Source organism: Zootoca vivipara, chromosome 2 (genome assembly GCF_965207765.1).
Source record: "Zootoca vivipara chromosome 2, rZooViv2.hap1.1, whole genome shotgun sequence".
NCBI lineage: Eukaryota > Metazoa > Chordata > Lepidosauria > Squamata > Lacertidae > Zootoca > Zootoca vivipara.
Genome location: NC_142584.1, coordinates 50,606,348 through 50,631,061, shown reverse-complemented (window position 1 = coordinate 50,631,061; position 24,714 = coordinate 50,606,348). Strand labels below are relative to the sequence as shown.

General features: G+C 42.0%; 1 protein-coding gene across 1 annotated transcript in view; it reads left to right on the top strand.

The window, feature by feature from the left end:
* Positions 1-634: 634 nt before the first annotated feature.
* The window catches only part of LOC118080310 (uncharacterized), a 76,913-nt gene continuing 52,833 nt past the window's right edge, over positions 635-24,714 (top strand). Inside the window, exons 1-12 of the mRNA XM_060271698.2 lie at positions 635-816; positions 4,688-4,851; positions 7,851-7,963; positions 8,682-8,800; positions 10,575-10,793; positions 11,940-12,083; positions 14,608-14,768; positions 16,350-16,465; positions 19,452-19,567; positions 19,822-20,031; positions 22,314-22,457; positions 23,579-23,742. Coding sequence (XP_060127681.1) covers positions 735-816; positions 4,688-4,851; positions 7,851-7,963; positions 8,682-8,800; positions 10,575-10,793; positions 11,940-12,083; positions 14,608-14,768; positions 16,350-16,465; positions 19,452-19,567; positions 19,822-20,031; positions 22,314-22,457; positions 23,579-23,742 — 1,752 coding nt within the window. The 5' untranslated portion in view covers positions 635-734. The remainder of the gene's footprint in view (positions 817-4,687; positions 4,852-7,850; positions 7,964-8,681; positions 8,801-10,574; positions 10,794-11,939; positions 12,084-14,607; positions 14,769-16,349; positions 16,466-19,451; positions 19,568-19,821; positions 20,032-22,313; positions 22,458-23,578; positions 23,743-24,714) is intronic.

Sequence of the window (24,714 nt, the reverse complement as noted above, 5' to 3'; positions counted from 1 at the left end):
AGAAATTTTCTGTACCTGGTGCCACCTGACCTTGCTACGCCACTGGGTAAGACATGAACCAATGGTTTCAAGTTACACAAAAAAATATTCCAAATAAACATCAGGAATGGACTCTCTCGAAAGGTGATGGTCTCTCCTTCATAGATTTTAAAGCAGACAGAGGCTGGAATGGATCTGTCATGCACTGCTTTAGTTGAGATTTCTCCATTGCAGGGGGGTTGGACGAAATGACCTTCGGAGTCCCTTTCAACTCTACAGAGTTATTATTCTATGAATATTACCCTGATAGCTTTAGCTGAGTCTCTGGTGTAAGCACTGCAATCATTTTCACGTCAGTGAATGCTCTTGGGCATTATAGGGCATGGAGGGTTGGCAAGGGAATGGTTTGGGAGAGGGAAATCCCTGAGGAGAATGGGGATACAATGGCAGGAAACCGCTGTGCCTGTATAATAAGATAACATGCTTTGGCAGCGGAGGTACTTGAAAGGAACAGCCGGCTTTTTTAGCTGGGATAATTGTCTGAGTCGAACGTTATAAGGAAGGGGGGGAGGAGGAAGCGGGGATTGGCGGAGGGGATTCGGGGGCGGGAAGTCGGCTCCTGCGCGCGGGACCGAGCGTGCGCAAAACTGTTCTCGAGGCGCGAGAGGAGGACGGTTGAACTCTGGCGCCGATTCCGCCCACGGTGGGGAGGAGCCACAGGAGCCTCGCGTAGCAGCAGCCGCAAAGGCGCTCTCATGGCGCCTGGGCTGCTGCTTCTTTCGCTGCTCCTGTTGGCGGTGCACGTCCGCTTGCTGCCTGGCGACACGTGGGATGCAGGTAAACGAAGGTTGCGCTGCGAACAGGTGTTGCCGTCGCAAGCAATGCAAATGAAAACACCCACAGCAGAGATGCTGCAGCCCCATCCCGTCCATTGTGGAAAGGCTTGAACTGTATTTGGTGCCTGTACCTGAGATGATTTTACCTCTGTCCTTTACTTTCCAGCAGCTGCCCAAGGCTGGGTTAGCAGATCCAGAGCATACACACACCTGTCTTGTGCCCTTGGCAGTTTTTGTCACTATAAGGGAAGGGGGGGGGCAGAAGCACCCAAGGAAGACGGAGGTTGAACACCTGCATTGCATCAGAAGGTCCCAGATGTCACCCTGGCATCTCTAGGTAGGGCTGGGGGAGATGTGAAATCCTGGAGAGCCTCTGCTAGTCAGGGCAGACCCATTCGTGATTAAGTACAGCAGGGGCAAAACTAGGGGGGCAAGGGGCGGGGCCAGGGAGGGGAGGGGCCACAAAGTGGGGACATGGGCGGGGCTACGGAGCCCAGGTGAAACTGACTCTGGTCTCACCTTGGCGCCACGAAGCTTTTTGCAGTCGGAGGCGCTGGGGCTCTGCTGACAGCACGCAGCCAGGGTGCTCGCTCTGGCCCGCCGGGCTGCCCCGGTGCACTATGGCCAGGACCCTGACGGAGCGCACAGCCGTGGGCGATAGCAGCGCTGCTGGTGGGCAGAGGCGGAGCACAGCCCAGCGGAGCGCGAGTTCCCCGCCGCGCTTGGCCTTGCCGGAGGGCGCGACGGGGAGCTGGAGGGAGGGCGAGGCGTGGTGGGCGGGAATGCCGAACTCGCACTCCACCAGGCTGTGCTCCGCCTCCACCTCTGCCCACCAGCCCTGCTGGCAGTGCCGCTCTTGCCCACGGCTGTGCCGGCCCTGCTTCTAGGGGGGCAGCTGCGCCCCCTGCCCCGTGCTGGGTACGCCCATGAAGTACAGTAGTTTCTGCTGTGTAATAGTCACAGGATGCTGGCTCTCTGTGGGAGAGGTGAGGGGGTGGAATATCTTGGAAGAGGTAAAGGCTAAGCTCCATCCACACTTTTGCTTGTGCCTAGAAAGCACAAGTCCAAGCAGTTTTCCACTTGCCCCACTCATTTCTTAAAAAAACCCGAAATAATGGCAAGGTGAGTTCTTAAGGGAATTCTTTCTGTTTTCAGTTTTGTGTGTTTAGTTTGGGCCAGGACATAGAATGCTTAGTTCTTAGGATTGTGTTCAATGAAGTAATTATGTTAGTGCAAGGACTTTACACAATGGAACTTTCCAACCTGTTCTCTCTCTCTCTCTCTCTCTCTCTCTCTCTCTCTCTCTCACACACACACACACACAGAAGTAGCCAGGTGTTGTTTTTTTGGGGGGGGGACAGAAACTCAGTTAAGTATTTCTATTTTTATTGATCTAGAGGGGCAGCTGCCCCCCTGCCCTCCCTTGGCTACACCCATGCACACATCCCAGTTTGCTTTGGGTTTCCCCCAACTCTCTGGAACAGATTGTGGGGGCATATGGGGAGAAGAGAGGACAGAGAAATTCTGTTGCACAAGTAGAAGTCCTTGTGCTAAATGGACAACTTTGTTGGATACAACCCTTAGCCTTTACCATCCTATACTTCTGTAAAGAGGGTAGACAATAAAATGTGTTGATTAAATTTATGTGTTGATTAAATTTACAGAATATACTTCTGTAGAGAGGGTAGACAACAAAATGTGTTGATTAAATTTCAGGTGGCGAGTGGGCTCATGGAGAAGGAATTTTTGTTGTCGAAGATGACATAATGAAAGATGTTTTTAACTTTATTTACTAAATTCAAGTGAAAAAGGTAAAGGTAAAGGGACCCCTGACCATTAGGTCCAGTCGTGACTGACTCTGGGGTTGCGCGCTCATCTCGCATTATTGGCCGAGGGAGCCAGCGTATAGCTTCCAGGTCATGTGGCCAGCATGACAAAGCCACTTCTGGCAAACCAGAGCAGCACATGGAAACGCCGTTTACCTTCCTGCTGTAGCGGTTCCTACTTATCTACTTGCATTTTGACGTGCTTTCGAACTGCTAGGTTGGCAGGAGCTGGGACCAAGCAATAGGAGCTCACCCCGTCGCAGGGATTCGAACCGCCGACCTTCTGATCAGCAAGCCCTAGGCTCAGTGGTTTAACCACAGCGCCACCTGGGTCCCTTTAAATTCAAGTGAAATAAACATGCAAAATTAGATCAGTTTTTAAGTCATCAGAAATTTGTCTGTTGCAAACAGTTTCCTAATGCAAATTACCCTAATATGCATTGGGGGGAAACTCAGTTCTGGAAAACGCACACCTCTGCCTCTTCTTCAGTGGATATAGTTTTTCTAGGCAGGTAAAGGTGTTGTAAAAATAATAGACAAGGATTCCAAACTGCAGAGCACATGATTAAATGAGAACACGTTTATTCACATAGACACAGTTTTTAATGCTCCACACAGTTTGCGTTGTTAAGATGCATCAAAAGTAGATTATATGAGTCCCTTAAATTTTGAGTGTGTTTATAGGTTCTTAAGTAAATAAATGAAAGCTGTAAATGAAGTATCTTAAGGTTGGTTCACACATTAGTGAACCATGCCGCATGTATGAGCTTTTGTGAACTGCCTCAACTTCCAACACCAGTACTATTTCCAATGGCTAGAAATTCTCTTTCCAACCTGCACCTTGTTTTACATTTTGGGCAAGCTGATATCCCCTGTTACTCTTGCCCACTCACCTCAAAGCTGCTCCAGCTTCTCTTTGCCAGAGAGAACAAAGAACGAGCTGCAGAGGCAGTTCTTAATTTCTCTCTCTTTGGCAGCAGTGTTTTTTCCTATTCCAGCTCTTGGCAAGAGCAACCACCAGAAAAAAGTGGGAAAATAGCCCATTCATTTTCTTTGTTCTCTCTGGCATGGAAAGGTTATAATTGTTGTGAAGCTGAGTGGTCAGTGGTAGCTTTGAGCTCCCTGGGATCATGGGACAAGGAATGCATTAGACTCCCCTGAAGGCACCTGTATTGACTGTTGAAACTATGGGGCCCTTTGCAAATGCACAGAAGCTTCTGAACACCCCAAAATGTGTGTTTTTAGATTTAGATAGTGGATTTCTGCACTTAGATTTTTCTGTTAACAGAAGATTAAGTTTGTGCTTAATTTTTCCATTTGAAATCAAGGTGATATAAAAGTAGTTAATGCTGGATGACTAATACACATAATATTTATATAGACAGGTAGAGAGGCTGTAACTTCAAGGTAATCAACTGAGTAACTATAGGAGACCAAAAAAAAAAAGAATAAAACGTGTGCCTGTGCTTACATACTTTTGAACTAAATCCAACACATTCCTGGAGAAGATTATAGAATTTAGTACTTCTTTTGTTGCACATATGATTGTGTAGAGACACATAAAGGGAGAAAAGTGAGGATTAAGCATTTACTTGGGTTGTTTCTGGGCTTACCAAAAACAATTTTGATGCTTTTCTTTCCTGCCTTATCTCTTATAAGAAACTTGCTTCGAAATATACAGGCAGTGTTAGAATTGGATGTTGACTTGCTTTAGCTAGAAGTAATATAAGTGTAATAAAATAACATTTCTTTTTCCTGCTTTTTGCACGTTTCTATTTTTTAATTTTTAATTTTTAAATTTTCTGTTGAAACAAGCAACCCACTTATCCTATCTAACCTGTTTTATTGCATTCTGACTCTGAAGTCAGTCAGAATGCCATATTTGAAGGATGTACAATGTTCTCTATTCTGGCTTGGTGACTGAAGAATATAGATGGAAGCAGAACTTAGAAGTTTCAAGAGGAATAAGGGCAGCAATAAATTACAGACAGTCTTCAATTTAAGTTAGAATATAATAATTAAATTACTACTTTTTCCCATCTAAAGCTAGATTCAGACTGAATTGTCCTCAAGCACCCTGCTGGCACTACTGGAATGGAAATTGTTATTGCCTAGAAGCAAATAATACGGGGACTTGGATAGAAGCGCTAAAATTTTGCAAGAGATACAGCTTTACAGAATTAGTATCATTTACTAGTAGTCAGGAAATGGTAAGTTGCATATATATTTACTTTTTGTATACAGTACAGTATATACATTGAGGACACTTTCTGCCCAAACAGATATTGCATTTACATAATATAGTCCACAAATTCACATTAATTAATTAAAAATTGTATCTTGCGATACCAACAATCAGGGCAGGGTTACAACAATTACATAAAAAAACCAGTTATAAAAACCCCCAACAATACAGCAAACAGAAGGCTTATCAACTTACTGAAGTGCATGTATTATTATTTTTATTTATTAAATCACCCTTCATCTGTATATCTCAGGGCGGTTCACGACATAATACAATATGTATTTTTTTTAAAAAACCTATTTAATAAAAATAAGAGCAAAACCAAACCAATAATCCCCCATTCCACAACACATTTAAAAGGGTATTGGCATCCCTATACATTTACAGTGGTACCTCGGGTTACGAACGGGATCCGTTCCGGGTCGCAGTTCGTAACCCGAAAAGTTCGTAACCCGAAAAGGGCCCGAACCGCCGTTTTGCGCATGCGCAAAGGCGCGCGGCGCTTCTGCGCACGCACGCGCGGCAAAAATACTTCCGGGTTTGCGAAGTTCGTAACCCGGGTTGTTCGTAACCCGAGGTGTTCGGAACTCGAGGTACGACTGTATATTTAAAATATCCCTACAGTCCACTGCAGCACTCCCACAGGGGGAGTTAGCAAAACTTTCCTACCCACCTTCTGTTTATAGATACCTCTACTATGTCAGAGTCTTCTTCAAACAGAATAGAACCATTGGATACAACCAATAAAATACATACAAGCAGCATTACATGATGGATCAGATGAAGCATATTTAAAACAGGAACAGAATACAGTGGTACCTCGGTTTATGAACACAATTGGTTCCGGAAGTCTGTTCATAAACTGAAGCGTTCATAAACTGAAGCGAACTTTCCCATTGAAAGTAATGGAAAGTGGATTAATCCGTTCCAGACGGTCCGTGGAGTAACCGTTCATAAACTGAAGCGAACTTTTCCATTGAAAGTAATGGAAAGTGGATTAATCCGTTCCAGACGGGTCCGCGAAGTACTTAAACTGAAGCGTTCATAAACTGAAACATGGGTGTAATTGGTTCCGGAAGTCTGTTCATAAACTGAAGCGTTCATAAACTGAAGCGAACTTTCCCATTAAAAGTAATGGAAAGTGAATTAATCCGTTCCAGATGGGTCCGCGGTGTTCATAAACCGAAAATTCATAAACCGAGGTGTTCATAAACCGAGGTTCCAGTGTAAAAGGCCTGCAATAGTGTGTTCACCTGGCACCGCAATGACATTAAGATAGGTACCAGGTGAGTTTCTCTACTGAAACAGGCTCACCTAGTCCAACATCTTGTTCTCTAAGTGGCCAACCAGATTATTGGGTTACAGAGAAACCAGCAAATTCTAGGTAACAAGACATTTGACAGTACAGTGGGCCCTCGATTTACGAATGACTCGACATCCGTAGGTTTTGCTATAAAAATTAATAAGTTACCTTAAAGGGAGATCAGCCTCATAAGGAGGACTGAAATCCTCTAAGGAGCAGATAGACCTAGGCTCCTTTTGGTTGGGATAAAATGACAAAGACCAAAACCCAGGGCTTGTAAAGCAAAGCATGATTTTTATTTAAAAAAGACAGAGGTCTGCTATAACAGAGGTCCCCCCCACCACCAAAAGCAGAGATGGCAAGAGGAATCCCGAACAAAAGAACATTTCCCATTATATATCTTTAGTTGTACATGTAAGTGGATGGAGCAAAAAGGCGGGAAAGGAAGATTAACATTTCCAGTAAACAGAGTACTTGTGAACTCTTAAAAGGTTAACATTTTTTCAATAGACAGAATACTTGTGAATCTTCTACAGATGGTACCCTGATTACAGAATTTCTCGATGTCTTGGAATTTCTCGGTTGTCAATATGTAAATTCAAGTATTGTTGGTGAATGCTTTGCTGGGAGGAGATATTAATGTGAAGTCCTGTCTATCCTGTCTTACTATGTAACTTATTAATTTAACAAAGTTCTTAGTTTGCCTTTTCCTGGGTAGCCTGGCCATTCCTTTGAGATGGAAATCACTTTAATTCTTGAGACAATGAGAAAGTTCCTTCACCCCCCTTCTCTCCTTGCAGAGAAACATTTGGTTGTTTTGGGAGAATCAAAATGGTTTTCAGGCCTGTCTTCCTGTACTGTTTGCTTGGTACATTTATGAACATTTATTATATATATGACCTCAAAATTCTTACAACAGTTTCGACTTACGAACGGGACAAATGGCTGCACACTTACAAAATTTTCTACATCCGAATGCAAACTGTTGGCGGCTTTAAATGTGGTTTCCTTGACTTACGAATTTTCTAATGCGGTTTCCTCGACTTACAATTTTTTCGAATATTTTTTTTCTTATGGGAAGCTGCGTTTCGACTTACGCGCTTTTTGACCTACGAATGTGCATTCGGAACGGATTAAGTTCGTAAGTCAAGGGACCACTGTATTGCAGTTTATATTACAGTCTTAGATACGAATTATGCAACAGATGAGCAGATGATGCTCTTTTTGAGTTACATCAATGAAACCTGATAAAATCGGAAATGGTTTTACTGTAACTCAAGGGTAGACGATAACTACTAGTTGTTCACACAAGATTTGTTCTTACTTAGAAACAGATGAGCAACAATAACTTCTTGATCTTTTTCTCTGTACTCCCATGTGACATCACAAATTATTTAACTTCTTTGAGCCAACAAATGTTTTCTTATGAATGTCAGGAACATTACTATCTTTGAACTAATGCTCAGAGTACTGTACAAGTAGAAACAACATTATTTAAGCGATGTAATATCTAGGAAGGCTTGTAAGGTATGATCATAAAAAGTATTAGAGAAGATAAATTATAAAATAAATAAAAGAGATGTGAGGTCCAGGTGAGTATGTTTTTGCCGATACGGTTTGTATGTCAAAGTATCTTAAACTTTGCCATTGTTTTTCCACAGAACTGGATCTTAGCTTTACCTTTGGATGATTTTTGGACCGGATTGAATAACTTGGAAGATATTAATACTTTTTCATGGTCAGAAGGTACACCAGCAAATATGAGGCTTTCTTGGTAAGATGTGAACATGAAAAAACACAATTAAAGTCTGATTTGTTTTCCTCTGATATGATTGTGTCAGGGGTGTTTGTAACTATGCAAGTGTATTTTTTCTTTCTTTTACCACTTATATATTTCATTCATCCTGTATATTGGAATTTTGTGTTATTGATATCATGGGGAGTACATAGGTAAACAAATAGAGAATAATAATAATGAAAAAACATTAAAAAGATGCTGAGGAACATAGGACTATGGTAAGCCAGAGTGTTTAAGCAACAGCCTCCCCCCACCCCCTTTTAATGTGGCAGCAAGGCCTGTTAGCATTGGTATTCACAAAACTTTTCTTATGTTTATATTTCCATAGAATATTAATAGTACTGCTTTGTAGGTCATTGTTAGAGGGGCCAAGAAACCAGCAGGCATGCCATAAAAAGAGCCATGAATATAACTGTTTTTCATGCAAAGTCTTAAGTTCCCAGAGAGAACCCTTTAGTAATTCTTTCTGTCTTAGAGGTCCCAGTGGTTCTCCTGGGGCATGCCACTTAACCAGGAGCTCAGGGGGCATACATCTGGAAAAGCCCTTTCCAGGAGGAAGGGCAATGTACTGGAGACAGAAGGCATTACAATATCAGTGTGATCTCTGACATCAGTATTTTGAAAGAGCATATTTTTGCAGTCATGTTTTCACTGTAATTTTTCTCTTTTGTTGTATTAAAATCCAATTGGGAAGGCTTCAGCTATCGTCCCCAGCCCAGCCAAATACTGTGCATTGTGTAAAAGTTTCCAAACGTCACTTGGTTGCTTTGCATTGCAATGAAAAGGCCCATTGGATCTGCAAGCGAAATACAGGTGAGTTTGGTTTTTACAGGTTTTTAATTCATTAAATTTTTCCAATTTATCTGTGATTTCCAGACAGTTATTCAAGTGGTTAGCTTTTTCCTAACCCACTGGCATGGTATGTGATGAAATAATCCAAATGCAGACTTTATTGCACAGTTGAATTACAATGAATAAATCTAGAGCAGGGAGTAAGTATAAATGATTTCTGGGCCACTTTCATACTTGTGATTCTTATGGCTTGCCTGTATATTCAGAGAAATCTCTTGTTTGGTTGTTTGTTCATTTATTGAATTGGTATATCACTTAATATTTCAGAAAATCTCTAAGCGGTTTACATCTCAACAGAAATCAAAGGGAGGAATTCAACATTGCTCCTTTTAAAACATTCTGTATGCCTGATGGAACAATCTCTCCCTCACTCTACTAATTGTTCTGCGTGTTTCCCTGACCCTCCTAGAGCCAGCTGAGGCATGTGTGGGGAAGAGAGGTGGGGAAAGCACTGGTGTGCTACCAGAAGTCTTCACATTGGCTTCCAGTAGCAGGACCAGACCAGTTAGTTTAATCTGGCTCAAAATATATTACATACAGATTCCACATCCAATCCAACTGCTATTAATATATGATACATTTTAAATAAGAGAATTAAGGAGTAAATATATCCACACAGTATACATAAGCAAAAAACAAAAAATAATATAAAAAAATACGTCAAGTACCTTAGTAGTATCATAAATACTACAAAACTAGGTGTCTTCATATATAAAAATACAAATCTGGAATTCAGGAACCAACTATTATACTGAGTCACTCAATAATCATACTCTTCATGCATGAACAACTTACTCTGTCCAATCAATTCCATTTAACAACCAGTGCATATGTACAAGGCAGCAGGCGAAAAGCTCAACCCCAATAATTTCCATCCCTTCTCTCACCTCGAGCAATGCAAACACCCTCTCCCCATCTCTCATTGAAGCCCTTCTCCACCAACAATGCGGGTGGCGCTGTGGGTTAAACCACAGAGCCTAGGGCTTGCTGATCAGAAGGTTGGCGGTTCGAATCACCGTGATGGGGTGAGCTCCCGTTGCTTGGTCCCAGCTCCTGCCAACCTAGCAGTTCGAAAGCACGTCAAAGTGCAAGTGGATAAATAGGTACCACTCTGGTGGGAAGGTAAACGGTGTTTCTGTGTGCTGCTCTGGTTCGCCAGAAGCGTCTTTGTCATGCTGGCCACATGATCTGGAAGCTGTACGCCAGCTCCCTCGGCCAATAATGTGAGATGAGCGCCGCAAGCCCACTCGGTCACGACTGGACCTAATGGTCAGGGATACCTTTACCTTTACCACCAAAAAACTCTCACCCTGTGGGCAGTTAACCCAGCCACCAACATGTCTAATAACACCTCACAGGGAGCATTGCTACCAATCGACTAAAAATAAGATAAATCTTCCATATAGGACAAAAAGTCAAATCTCAACAGGGCTCATCTATAGACCATTTAACTGAACAGCTTGCCACTGTTGACCCTGTGGGAGTTGATAATTCTTGTGATATGTAACTTTGAATAACTGTTCCACCTATTCTTGCTGTTTTTACTTTGTAGTAATGATAAAAGCCTACAGTGTTACATGACGCTTGAAGTAAAGATGTGTGCCAAATCCTAACTGGCATTTGCACACTTTTCATATATACTGGGAATTGATTCCAGTGTGAGTCTGGCAATTTTGTGCAACTACGGTAATTTAAATTGGTTGCATTACTGTGTGGATTCTTTTTCCTATTGCAGGTGTTGACCGGTATCAGGAACACAAAGGAAAGGTGCTTCTATCACCACCAGGCTCTGTATCTCAAGTACATGCAGATTTGATTTCTGCAAAGGCAGCGTGCTTGGAGCTTAGAGAACAATGTACAGGGATCACTATCTGGAATAATGCCTATGCGATTGCTAGAGGAACTGTATTGCTAAAAAGTGAGGAGCCCTGGTCTGCAGCATATGTCAAATCAGGTTGGCCAAATATTTGTAGATTGCAGCTCACAGTATTGTATTATGTCCCCGTGGAGGACCTTAAGATCCACAAATAGCAACACTCTAGAGCAGGCATCCCCAAACTGCGGCCCTCCAGATGTTTTGGCCTACAACTCCCATGATCCCTAGCTAAGAGGACCAGTGGTCAGGGATGATGGGAATTGTAGTCCAAAACAGCTGGAGGGCCGAAGTTTGGGGATGCCTGCTCTAGAGGTCCCGGGCCCTAAGGAAGTCAGATTAGCCTCAACCAGGGTCAGGGCCTTTTCAACACTGGCTCCGGCCTGGTTGAATGCTCTGTCTCATGAGACCAGGGCCCTGCGGGATCTGATTTCTTTCCGCAGGGCCTGTAAGACAGAGTTGTTCCACCTGGCCTTTGGCTTGGAATCAGCCTGATCCCCCCCCCCCGTCCTTTTCCTTCTGTGAGGAAACCCCTATTTGGAGACTTCCCTGGCTTTTTTTCTGGCCCACATAGAACCAGTCTGGATAGTTAGCCTTGGTGAAGATTTGATATTTTCTCCCCCCAAACTGGGCTTCCATTAAAATGAGACTGCATTTAAGTTGTATTTTAATCCTGTTTTTAAGTTGTATTTTAATCCTGTTTTTAAGTTGTATTTTAATCAATTGTTTTTATACCTGATGTTAGCCACCCTTGGCTGGGGAGGGCGGGGTATAAATAAAAGTTATTATTATTATTATTTTATTATTATGTGATAACAGAAAAACTGACTGATACAGTTTATAGAACTAGGGACTGAGCATTCTGAGTTGTAATCAGAATGTGAGTTCTTTGCCTTAAATGAAAAGGTTTCAACTGAGAGAAATAGAAATTTAAAACTAAAATGCTCCATTTTGAGCAAACATTCATTTTGATAGCTTGCATTCTCATTTCAAGAGCAGAATCTTTGTGGAAAGTATTTTGATAGTGTGAAGAAAGAGTTTGAGAGAGCTTGGCATAAAAGGGAAAGAGGAATAGATATTCTGTACACTATTTGGGTATTCTCTGTATAATGGTTTATAATTTCTGAAATGAAATAAAACCTAAGTATTAGATGACCAGGAGAAGAAACAGAGAACTGTGGAAGGCAAATATGATTATTTTTATGTCCTTTTTATTATTTTTCATAGATTGCTCCTTGGGTTACTTTGGAAGGAACTGTTCCTCTGTTTGCAGTGGATGTTATGGTGATGAATTATGCAATCCATACACTGGAGTTTGTGATAATTTTCATTCTTGTAGAGCTCAGGATTCGCCTACTATTTGTGATCGAGGTACTTGAACAAAGCTAGTAGGGGATGAATTGGGAGCAGAGAAGAACTCTTTCTGCAGTGCAAAACTAAATATAAACTTTAAAAAAAAACTTTCAAGAAGCCCCAATAAATATAAACAGTGTTATTCCTAACTCCTCATTGCACATGACATACCTTAGTTTGGGAAAGCTTGTAGCAACAGCCCAGGCATACCTGCTTTCTGTCTCAGTAACATTTTAGCTATGTGACTGAGCTGGTATTTTCACATTTTGACATCTACAGTGTTGCACTTGATTAATTCCCAATAGGTTTCTTCCATCACCTATTCTTCAGTGGTTGATAGTGGCTGCATACTTATATGCATACACGGTTGCCATGGGTACACAAATGTTTTCTGCAGCAAGCACATAAATTGTGGGTGACATGCCTCTATCTTTGAGCCACCACGTAGATTCTGACAAGTTTATCCACTATGAGATGCCTCTTGTGCTATGTGTACACTCATTCTGCCAGTTTATGTGACCTGTATGCTCTTACTAAGCTGCCTTGTTTAAACCCCTTGTTAAGAATTGAGTGTGGTAGGAATGGATGCCTCCAGTTCTACCTGTGGGTTGTGAGTTGTTTTTGGTGGCTGTGTTCTTCCTTATGGCTTAATTTGTAGAATTCCTAAAATTAATTTTGGAATTGGTGCATGTGCAGTTTGCTGCAGTTTTCACCTTCTGTCTTCCATTTTACACGTTCCTGCAGTGTGTGATTACACAGGACAGTGGGCCACAACTGTTGACTTGTCTCATTAAGCATCCTGTTGGGTCCCCCCCCCCCTTAATAATCGCTTCTTACCCTGCCTAAGTTCTTTAGCATGTGCAGAATGCTTCATAGAGAGGCTGGGATTTCTCTTATGTGCATTGTCACCCAGAGAAGGCTGAAACTGGAAGTTTCACCTACTGTTTCGTCCCATATTAAAACTTCACCTCAAGTGACAGAAAACTCTTCCTCAAGCCCTTCAGCAGAGGCCTTGAAAGAGAGACAGTGATTACTCACATGGATACTTGGATAAAATGAGAAAAATCAGGAGAGATTATTGCAATTTTTCTAATACAAAGTTCTATGCAACTGAGAAAAATCCTCACCCATCTTCCAAGCCCTCCGCTTGTCAGAATTTGAAGGAGAGTTAGCAGCTGTGTTCATACTCCTGTTTACTGTGCACTCGCTGCATTTCCAGTGCTGGGTTTTTAATCTGTATTCCATGTGACATTGTTGAAAATGTATATGTATCTTCTACTTTGATGCATTGTTTCCTAAAATGGTTTCACACAGATTGAAATAATTAAACCATTCCCAATTTGTCTCTAGCCAAGGTGTGAACACCTTTGCATAAGTTAAATAATTCCTTCAGTAGCACCTTAAAGACCAACTAAGTTTTTATTTTGGTATGAGCTTTCATGTGCATGCACACTTCTTCAGAAGTTAAAGACATCCCTGTCCTATCAATGCCTCCTAGTCTGTACACAGAGGCTGCACCTCCACAGGCACATACCTCCACATGTGGGAATGGCCCAAAATTCAATCCTTTTGGATATTGGTGCTGCAGGAAAAATTCAAAATAACAAAACAAATAATGAAAGCAATTCCAGAGTCTTTCTTGTGCCTGATAAACCATCAAGTGGATCTGTGACCATTTGTCATAGATGCTTTGCTTAAACTACTTTGCAATGTACTTGTGATTGATTTCTGCCTTCACTTCAGATTCCTTTTTGCATGGCTTTTTAATGAAAGCATATATGTCCTGTTGAGCACTGGAACCAGTAAGAGAAGAAATTAAACTGAAAATTGTGACAGCGCATCTATACACAGTAGTATGAAGTGTGGCTCATCCACACTTCCATTTGTCCCACCGTTTTCCTCTGGGAAAACCTCCTGTTTACTGCTGAATCAGAAGAAACAGTTGGGTTTTTTTGGTGTGGATTCATGTTTATTCTGATTCAATGGTAAACAACAGGTTTTCCTTGGGAAAGCGGTGGGACAAAAAAAAAGCCTCACCACTTGGACCTGTGCCTGGAAAACATGGAACAAGTAGAAAACATTTCGGACCTATGCTTTCTAGACATGGGACAAGTAGAAGTGTGGATAAGCCTAAAGTCTGCAAACAACAACAACAACACACACAAGGTTAGTGGGTTGGGAATGCAATTGTCCCCTTCTGCAAATACAACCAGGCAATTTAAAACAGAGAAATCTGGGGAGAAATTTGAGTGGATCCTGGGTGAACTATTTGCTTTTGCATAACAGCGAAACTAATATTATAGGCATGCATTGTACAGAGCCGTAGCTATGGAGGAGGCTAGCCATTTTTTGCCTCGCCATTGAGGTTCTCAGCCTCTGTGTGTGTGTAGGCAAATACACATGGGAGGCTGCCAAACTGGGTCTTTGACTCAGGTGAAATAAAGCATGGTTTCACCCCTGCATTGTGGTCCTTGCATGTGACAAATCTTATTACAGCATACAGACTGAAATGTTATCTGTTGTTTATTTGTGTTTTGATTAGCTATGAGCAGTGCATGGTGTCCACGATTTTCTGGTTGGAAATACTGGGGAAATGGATGCTATTACTTCAGCAGTGTCAGCATCAGCTGGGCAAATTCTCGGAAATATTGCAGAAGATTCAGAAGTACAGACCTCGTATGGATTGAAAGCACAAGTGAAATGGTATCTACCCATCCCTATGGCAAAACACAAATAATGGAGATCTAGTGGTAGATTTTATATGGCTGTGTGTGTGTGTGTGTGTGTGTTACTATTTTGAAAATGCTTCAGTTAAAAGCAGGGTTTGTAAATTTTAAACAGAATATCAGCATAGTTTGGGCATTGGTTTGGCTTTCTGATATTTGCCCCTGTCATTACTACAACCTACTGTGTTTTAATAACAGTTATGAGTGTGATGATTGTGCTGTGGCAGCAGCATCAAAAGATGCAGCCCCAGTCTGGCTCGAGTCCCAAGGTGCTGTGAGTGTCTTTCCCTACACCACATACACTTTCAAGTGAAGGTCTTTGCTAATTAGGTTTCCTTGACTAAATCAAATATCCCTAACTTTGTGGGCCAGGTCTGATTTACACCAGTGTTCCTTCTGGCTCATTCTTCCAACTAGTTCTCTTTTCAGAGGTGCTGTGGCTGTCTTTGACACTGTTTTTCTCCACCCTGGCCCGCAATTCTCTTTGCTTTTATAATGTCAGGGGTGTCTGCTTATCAGTGCCAACAACAGAGGTCAGAGAGTTCCCTACAGTGTGTGTCTCTTCTTCAAGAGAGAGTAAGGCTGCAAATTTCCCTGGGAGTAAGCCCCATTCAATTCAGTAGGACTTGCTTTTAAGTCCCACTATGTTTTTGAGTCTCAAACAGGTAGGTCTTCAAGAGGTCTCATTTTAAATCATAAGGTGTTTTATTCAGAAAGTTATTAGACAAATTCTTGCAATATCTGGCTCTGATTGCTAGTTTATTACATAAAAGTATGCTCATACAAGAGGTGAGCTATTTATTTCACAAGTATTGTATACCTCTAGAAAGTTCTTTGTGAGTTATGAACAGTCAATTTTGTTTGGAATAAACTGAGCTGCTATCTGTAGCTTGGTGTGTGTGTGGAAACTGCTTAGTTTACTAAACCCAGTTACAAATTGAACCTGGGATTGGCGTTGTCTATCAAAAACAGGAAAAACTTATAATAAAAAACTGTGATTTGAACTGAGCTTTCTATTTAAGAATAACTGTATAAAGTTTCAAAGTATGTTGAGTTATGGGGCGGGGGGGGGGATGTGTTTGTGCCCAGCATTCGACTTGTGGATGCTGCCCTCTTGTGCTAGAAATTGATAGTAATGCTGAGCAATGCCAGCAAATATTGAAACTGAGAGAATTCAAAACCAAAATGTCCTACCGGTAGTTCGGGAAGTTGGGAAAATGGAAATCCCATTTTTGCCATGAGCCAGAGCCAAACACAAACTCCAGGTATTGGAGCCTGTCTTGTCATGCAGTTGCTGCCAACTTGTTAAAATTCTCCCAGCTTGGGGCTAGGGATCCTATCTGTGTTATCTCAGAAGAGGTAGGAAGCCATCTTTTCTAGCTGGAGCTTACAGAAGCCTTTGCCAGGACCTGTACCCCAGGGCTTGGGGGAGTTCCTTTTATGTGGTTTAAAATACTGTTAGCTCTACTCTGACCTTGTAAAATTCAGCAGAAGGCTAATATAGCCATCAAATATTGTTGCATCCCAAATTGTTTTACTGTCTCTTGTATTTTGGCAGGACTGGTTGTTCTCTGTAAACCCTCATGACATTTTGTGGACTGGGCTGAATAGCAGGAAGCAAAAATCCATATGGATTTGGTCAAATATGAAATCAGCTGCTAAAGCATTGCATTGGTACAACAATAGAAACATAAAACTATACAATAAAATCATAAAAATGTTTTTTTTAAAATGCATCAGTTTATAATTGTGGAAGTCTGTATTCCTAATTGTCTGCAGAGGCAAACTATAAACAACTCCAACGCACTGTAACACAACAATGAAAGCAAAAATAATATATCTAAAATAATTACCAAAGCGAGCCGGGAAGGGCTGGGCGATGGGCTCCGCGGGGTGGTAAATGCTTCCCTCTATGAGGGAGTATTCCCAGACCCGCTGAAAGAGGTGGTCATTAAACCGCTTCTTTAAAAACCATCTTTAGATGCGGCTAATATGGCCAACTATCGCCCAGTCTCAAATCTTCCATTCTTGGGCAAGGTGATTGAGCAAGTGGTTGCTGAACATCTCCAGGCACGCCTGGAAGAAGCGGACCATTTGGATCCCTTCCATTCGGGATTCAGGTCTCATCATGGGACTGAAACGGCCCTGGTCACACTGGTCGATTATCTCCGGCGGGCTAGGGACAAAGGTGAGAGCTGTTTCCTAGTCCTGCTGGATCTCTCAGCGGCTTTTGACACCATCGACCATAACATCCTTCTGGACCGTCTAGAGGGGTTGAGAGCTGGGGGCACTGTTATACAGTGGTTCCGCTCCTTCCTTCTGGGCCATGTTCAGAAAGTGGTGGGGGGGGATGAGTGTTCAGACCCCTGGGCTCTCACTTGTGGGATGCCTCAGGGTTCTGTCCTCTCCCCCATGCTTTTTAACATCTACATGCAGCCGCTGGGAGAGATCATCAGGGGGTTTGGGCTGGGTGTTCAGTATGCGGATGGTACCCAGCTCTACCTCTCTTTCAAATCAGAACCAGTGAAGTCAGTGAAGGTCCTGTGTGAGTGCCTGGAGGCGGTTGGAGGATGGATGGCGACTAACAGATTGAGGTTGAATCCTGACAAGACAGAAGTACTGTTCGTGGGAGACAGGAGGCGGGCAGGTGTGGAGGATTCCCTGGTTCTGAATGGGGTAACTGCCCCTGAAGGACCAGGTGCGCAGCCTGGGAGTCATTTTGGACTCACAGCTGTCCATGGAGGTGCAGGTCAATTGTGTGCCCAGGGCAGCTGTCTTATCAGCTCCATCTGGTACGCAGGCTGAGACCCTACCTGCCTGCAGACTGTCTAGCCAGAGTGGTGCATGCTCTAGTTATCTCCCGCTTGGACTACTGCAATGCGCTCTACGTGGGGCTACCTTTGAAGGTGACTCGGAAACTACAACTAATTTAGAATGTGGCAGCTAGACTGGTGACTGGGAGCGGCCGCCGAGACCACATAACACCGGTCTTGGAAGATCTACATTGGCTCCCAGTACGTTTCCGAGCACAATTCAAAGTGTTGGTGCTGACCTTTAAAGCCCTAAATGGCCTCGGTCCAGTATACCTGAATGAGCGTCTCCACCTCCATCATTCTGCGCGGACACTGAGGTCCAGCACCGAGGGCCTTCTGGCAGTTCCCTCGTTGCGAGAAGCCAAGTTGCAGGGAACTAGGCAGAGGGCCTTCTCGGTGGTGGCGCCTGCCCTGTGGAACGCCCTCCCAACAGATGTCAAAAAGGAAAACAACTACCAGACTTTTAGAAGACATCTGAAGGCAGCCCTGTTCAGGGAGGCTTTTAATGTTTAATAGATTACTGTGTTTTCTTTTTCTGTTGGAAGCCGCCCAGAGTGGCTGGGGAAACCCAGCCAGATGGGCGGGGTATAAATAATAAATTATTATTATTATTACTATTACTATTATTATTATATAGAGGGGGGAAAGCAAAGGCAGAAAGAGCACAGAAATCCAGAGCTAATAATAAATACATTAAATTCATTTATTCTCAAAATGAAAATGGCATATAAATTAAGCAACAACAGAATCAAAGTCTTGTTTAAAAAGAAATGTCTTGAAATGCTGGTGAAACACAAATAGGAAGGTAATCTCTTGGAACAAGGAATTGCACATGTGGAATGTGCCTGCCATAGAGAAAGCTAGGCCTAGAAGGTGTTGGCACATGTGGGAGGGATGTGTCACACATCTTAAAGGATGGACAGCTCCACTTGGTTGGAGACAAACTGCAAGAAGCTTTGTCCTAAGCTGTTTAAGGCTTTAGAAGTAATAGCTGACACCTTGAATTTCACTTGAAAACTGCATGTCTTGTACAGTACTTGCCCCAATCAAAGTTTTAGTGGTGGTGTTTTACACTGGTAGAAGTTCTTGGATGGTTTTTAACTGCTGCCCCAGAATAGAATAGAATAGAATAGAATAGAGCAGAATAGAATAATTTATTGGCCAAGTATCAACCATACTTGGAATTTTGCTTTGACTATATTGCAATGTAAAGAAAAACGTACCTCATACAAACACTATTCCCCTCACATTACAACAGCACAGCGAAAAAACCCCATACCACCAACTGACCTCCCTTTCACCCACAACTACAGATTCAACAATTTGATGGCACAAGGAAAAAAGCTATTCCTGTGCCTAGACGTTTTTGTATATAGAGTCCTGTACCGATGTCCGGATGGGAGTAAATCAAACAGGTGATAACCAGGATGCGAAGGGTCTCTCTGCTTTCTTGTAAAGAGTGTGTTACAGTAGTCCAGTCCAGATGGCATGTCAGACTGGGTTTATTTTTAATGTTTCCTTCTAGGAGCAGCCAGTGAGGAGGAGTGACATCATGCACCTGGTTGTGAAGTCACTGCTGCTTACAAGGAGGGAGACAGGCAAGGTAACAGAGAAGGTTGGTGCTGTATGGTTGAGGAGTCAATGCACTCTGTAGAATGCCCCTCTCCCTCCCAGTAAGCTGCAGCAACTCTGTTGTTGGAGGCCAGGAGCATGGTGCCACTCCTCCTCTGGCTGCTCCTGGTTTATTATTGTTGTGGTCTGTAAGGTGGCTGAAAAGTTTTTTATAAGATGTAAGAGAAATGTGCATATCTGTGTCTATTTCAGTTAGTCATGTCTTTTTCTTACAGGTTGGAACTTAAAGGGAGCCCAGCTGGAAGATGTGTGGGTCTTGATTCAGTAAGCCAAACTACTCTGAGACTAAATTGTGAGGAAAAACACAAATTCATTTGCAAGAGAATTGAAGGTAAACCGCACAGTAGAGTTCTGAAGGTGATGAAAATTCTGTTATAAGAATTCCACTTAGAGTATTTCTGGCGTGTATATGTTCTGAATGCTCAGTGTGGGGGGCTGAGGGTGTTGCACTGCCAAACAATGGACTATCTAGGATAAAAAGAATGTCTTGTAAACTTTATTTGAGAATTATTCAAAGCATATTTCTATTAGAATGGATAGTAAAGACAATTCCTGCCCCCTCCCTCTTTTTTCTTTTCACCTCAGTGGAAAATCTTTTTGATGTCTATACTGACCAGTTTTTGTCAGGACCATTAGAACCCCACTTTTATACCTCCTTTTCCACCGCTGCATTAGACTGCTTAAATGATGCCAGCTGCACAGGAATAGTGAAAGATTACCGATACTACAGAAGAACAAGAGGTGTTGATATAATTGTTACTTATGATGAAACTGCAACTTCATACGTAAGACGTGGTATGTTTGTGCGCCTGAAATAAAAACTAGTAAACAGCTTTTAAAATGCACTAGTACTCTAAAAGTATTTGCAAAGTATTATGGGTCTTATAGGGATGTTTCATTTTTCTTCACTATGCAAGTTCTGATTTAGTTTGAAAAGCTTGCGTATTTGTTCTTATTGTAGTCTAAATAGCTCCCATTTTAAATCTGAGCTGTAAAACGTAATTCTATTTCATTCCCCAGTTTTAGATTTCATGTCTTAGCCAAAGCCGTATCTCGCTTACATTCAAAACTCATAAGTCAGGATCTAATGAACCCCATGCAGAAAGTGCTTTCATGCACATATCTGGAAGCCAGGGGGAAGTTCACAAGTTCTCCTTTCTTGCTGCATCTCTTTACTATATTAACTACCCATTTTGGGGTTCTTGTGACTAAAATGGATAGTGGTGATGTAGGAAAAGCCTCCAGTGCACATGCCAACTGTCATACGTGGACTTCTAAAGCCTGGCCATAACTGTGTTTTCTCGACATAGGACCAGAAAACACATTTCTTAAATAAAATCAAGAAATACACACATTTGAGAGAGTTTAGAAATTTAAAACTTTTGGAACCCAGTTAATCACAGTTGCAGTGACCTTATGCAGAGATTTCCCCAAAAGACATGACATGAACATAGAATCATAGAATCATAGAGTTGGAAGAGACCACAAGGGCCATCCAGACCAATCCCCTGCCAAGCAGGAAACACCATCAAAGCATTCTTGACATATGCCAGTCAAGCCTCTGCTTAAAGACCTCCAAAGAAGGAGACTCCACCACACTCCTTGGTAGCAAATTCCACTGCCGAACAGCTCTTACTGTAGGGAAGTTCTTCCTAATGTTTAGGTGGAATCTTCTTTCTTGTAGTTTGAATCCATTGCTCCGTGTCCGCTTCTCTGCAGCAGCAGAAAACAACCTTTCTCCCTCCTCTATATGACATCCTTTTATATATTTGAACATGGCTATCATATCACCCCTTAACCTTCTCTTCTCCAGGCTAAACATACCCAGCTCCCTAAGCCGTTCCTCATAAGGCATCGTTTCCAGGCCTTTGACCATTTTGGTTGCCCTCTTCTGGACACGTTCCAGCTTGTCAGTATCCTTCTTGAACTGTGGTGCCCAGAACTGGACACAGTACTCCAGGTGAGGTCTGACCAGAGCAGAATACAGTGGTACTATTACTTCCCTAGATCTAGATGCTATACTCCTATTGATGCCGCCCAGAATTGCATTGGGCTTTTTTAGCTGCTGCATCACACATTCAAAGAACTGTATTATGTGGGGTGCAGTATAATTACCTGCAACAGGGATTGCCCCCCTTTTAAAAAAATACCCCCCCCCCAAGCTTCAAGCAAGAGATTTTAAGTCCTGCAATTTAAATGGAGGAGACTTACAGAAGCAATAATTTTCCCATATATGATTATCCTGTTTTTCTTTGTTTTAGGGACTGGTCCTTCAGACTCTGCTCACTTAGTCTTTACTTCCTTTCACTCATGTACTGTATCGCTTGGTCTTAATTGGGAGTCTTTACTTACTCATTTACATTATTTTAGGTACCAAAAAAAGAATTTTGAATGTTCATGACTTGTTCCTACATTCTGTTTCTCTCTTCCACCCTCCTCCCTAGTTTAGCTTCACAGCAGTCTGAGATTCTGTCTGCATGATGATTTAAAACAGCTCTATATTCCCCAATGGCATCCTAAGAATTGTAATTTGTTAAGGGTGCTGAGAGCTGTTAGGAGACCCCTATTCCCCTCATAGAGCTACAATTCTCCAGAGTTCCTGGGAAGAGGGGTTGATTTTTAAACAACTCTGAGAATTAAGTATATGGTGCAGGCAGGCAAAGCATAGTTACTGCATAAAGCTTTAGGCACAGCCTTTAGATTAAGATCTATGTGTCTGTGTTACGAGTCAACCAGGATTATCTGCTTTCTCCTTACTGCCCCTTCTCTCTCTAAAATGGTTTGATTGCTTTCTCACTGGGAATGGTGGAATTCACCTTAAGCAATCTTTGTTTTTTAAAAAAACGAGTTAAGCAGTTACATCAGCCTTCATCTTTATTAACGTCAGATGCCTCAAGATCCTCAACTCCCCTGTTTCCCATGACCCCTTTTGCATATTAACATTTAGATCAGCTGGTTCTGTGCAAAAGCCAGCTAGATGGTGACGTTGTCATTTCGTTGCTTCACTCAGCTTTCTCTGAGGTTTTGTATAATTTTGTTTTAAGTGTGTGATAATGTTTATCCGATTCTCTACACAGAATGTAACTTTCATTTCTATGGTTATAACTGTGCATCCGATTGTAAAAAATGCTTGGGAGGATTCAGGTGTAATTCAGTAAATGGCAAGTGCCCAGAAAGGATGCAGTGTATTGGCCAATTCAAAGGAGAACTGTGTGAATTAGGTACAGTATTACTTTGGACAGATTTGTGTGGGTTTTTTTTTGTCTATGTATAAGCACAAATGAAAATCTAGAATGTTTATTTTGCAAGGGTAGAGCTGTCTTGCTATGAAAAATTTTGGTTGACTTTAAGCCTTGGTAGAACCCTTGCAAATAACTGACTATAGGTGAGGTTAAGGGTATTTCTACTGAATTCAACCAAGTGTAAAACCACAGCAGGATGAAATGCATATGAGGCCACTTGCTCAAATACAATAACTAAGTAGTTGGTTTTTTTTTAATTCTATCCTTAGATTTTTCCTTGTAACATGATGTTTTGATATATGTTCGCCAGCATGTGCAATCTGCATGAACATTTTTACCCACAACACCCTCTACCCTTCTTATTTCCAAAATAGAAGTTTTCATCTTTGTGCAGTTTCTCAAAACTAAAAACGAGCAATTTGTATACAGTATTTGCTAGATGAGCTCATTAGTCTCCATGACAGAAAACAATAGAAAATTCAAAAAGATGCTTACCGTATTTTTCGCTCCATAAGACGCACCTTTTCTCTCCCAAAAAAAGGAAGGGGGGGAGTCTGTGCGTCCTATGGAGCGAATGCGAGAGCCAGAGCCCGTACAGAGCCAGAGCCCGCCCAAAACCAGAGCCCGCACCAGAGCCACGCCTAGCTCCATCAAAGAAAGCAAAAATTTTTTTCTTGTTTTCCTCCTCTAAAAAACTAGGTGCGTCCTATGGAACAAAAATACGGTATTTAAAAGCAGATACAATGTGGCGATGTTGCTACAAAATACTTATGAGATTTCTTGGTGCTGTTTTTAAGGAAACATATTTGAGACAGGCTTAGAGACAAGGCATGATGACTAAAACTACATATCTCTGGAGGCAGCTCATTTGGCCCTATAAAACAAAAGGCTAGACACAATATGAACTTCAGTAGAAAAGCACTGTTCGTTTTCCTGTTGTTATTCTGTCTCTCACAGCTACAATAAACCTACCATTGAAATTATGGACTGGTCATTTCTTCGTCAGAGGGCAAACGGGCAAATTTAGCAGGGGATCAAATACTTTCCCCCCTCACTGTAAGAGATCAGCATTAGTTTCCTTATAATTTTCTTCATTTCAGGCATCATGAATCCAAAATGTCCACAGAATGCCCCATGGTGGTTTTATGATGGGCACTGCTATTATTTTGAAAAGGAAATGAAACAGGAGCACGTACAGGCAAGTGTACGGTGTTCATACTACAAAGATGTCAACCTTGTCAAGATTGACAGTGAAAAAGAAAAGGTATTGTACTTTAGTGCAGGGATAAATCTGAGACTACAAAAATACATACTGTAAAAGGTTTAAACGTTGCTAGTTTCAGTTTAGGCTACCTTTCTTCCTATTTTCAGGAAATGGAGCTGGAAATATTTCAAAAAGGCAAAAACCCAATCAGATACACCTCAGATCATTGAAAAGAACAGGCATAAGTACATTTAAAACGGACCAATTTAAGTTTAATGCACTGAAACTTTTTACATTTGATCAGATATGTAATCAATTAGACTGAAGAGGTAATAGGCTGCTGGAGATTCATAAGGTAAATCTGACCCATTGAAGATGGTTTTCTCTCCCTATTGCTCAAGCCAAAAAGGCAGAAGGGTGTGGAAGGCATGTAAGCTTCAGAAATGGGACTGGCGAGCAGGGTCTAGACTCTAGACAGTTTTCTAGCCAAACTAGATATGTATGTACAACAGAGGGAGGGAAAAGGCTAGCTGGATGGCTAAGAACTAAAGAAAACTAATAGTATTCCCTCTCAAGGAAAAAAACAAAGTAGATTTGTACCTTGAAGTTCCTGCTATATCTAGCCCAGTGGATAGGTGCTGTGATGAGTAGCATTTTCCCCCTTTAATCAATTTAGGTTAATTCCTCAGTTACATCAGTTCCTTTAAAAAGTTTACCAGCCCACTGATAAACTGTGCGGATGCCTGATGATCGTCTTCCAAAGCAACTACTCTATTCCAAACTTAAAAATGGAAAGCGTCATGCTGGTGGTCAACAAAAGAGGTTTAAAGACTGTCTCAAGGCAAATCTAAAAAAATGTAATATAAACACCGACAACTGGGAAACACTGGCCTGCGAATGCTCCAGTTGGAGAACAGCCTTTACCAAAGGTGTCATGGGCTTTGAAGACACTCGATCTCAGGACGCAAGGGAGAAATGTGCTAAGAGGAAGGCACACTTGGCAAATCCACACCGTGTTCAACTCCCGCCTGG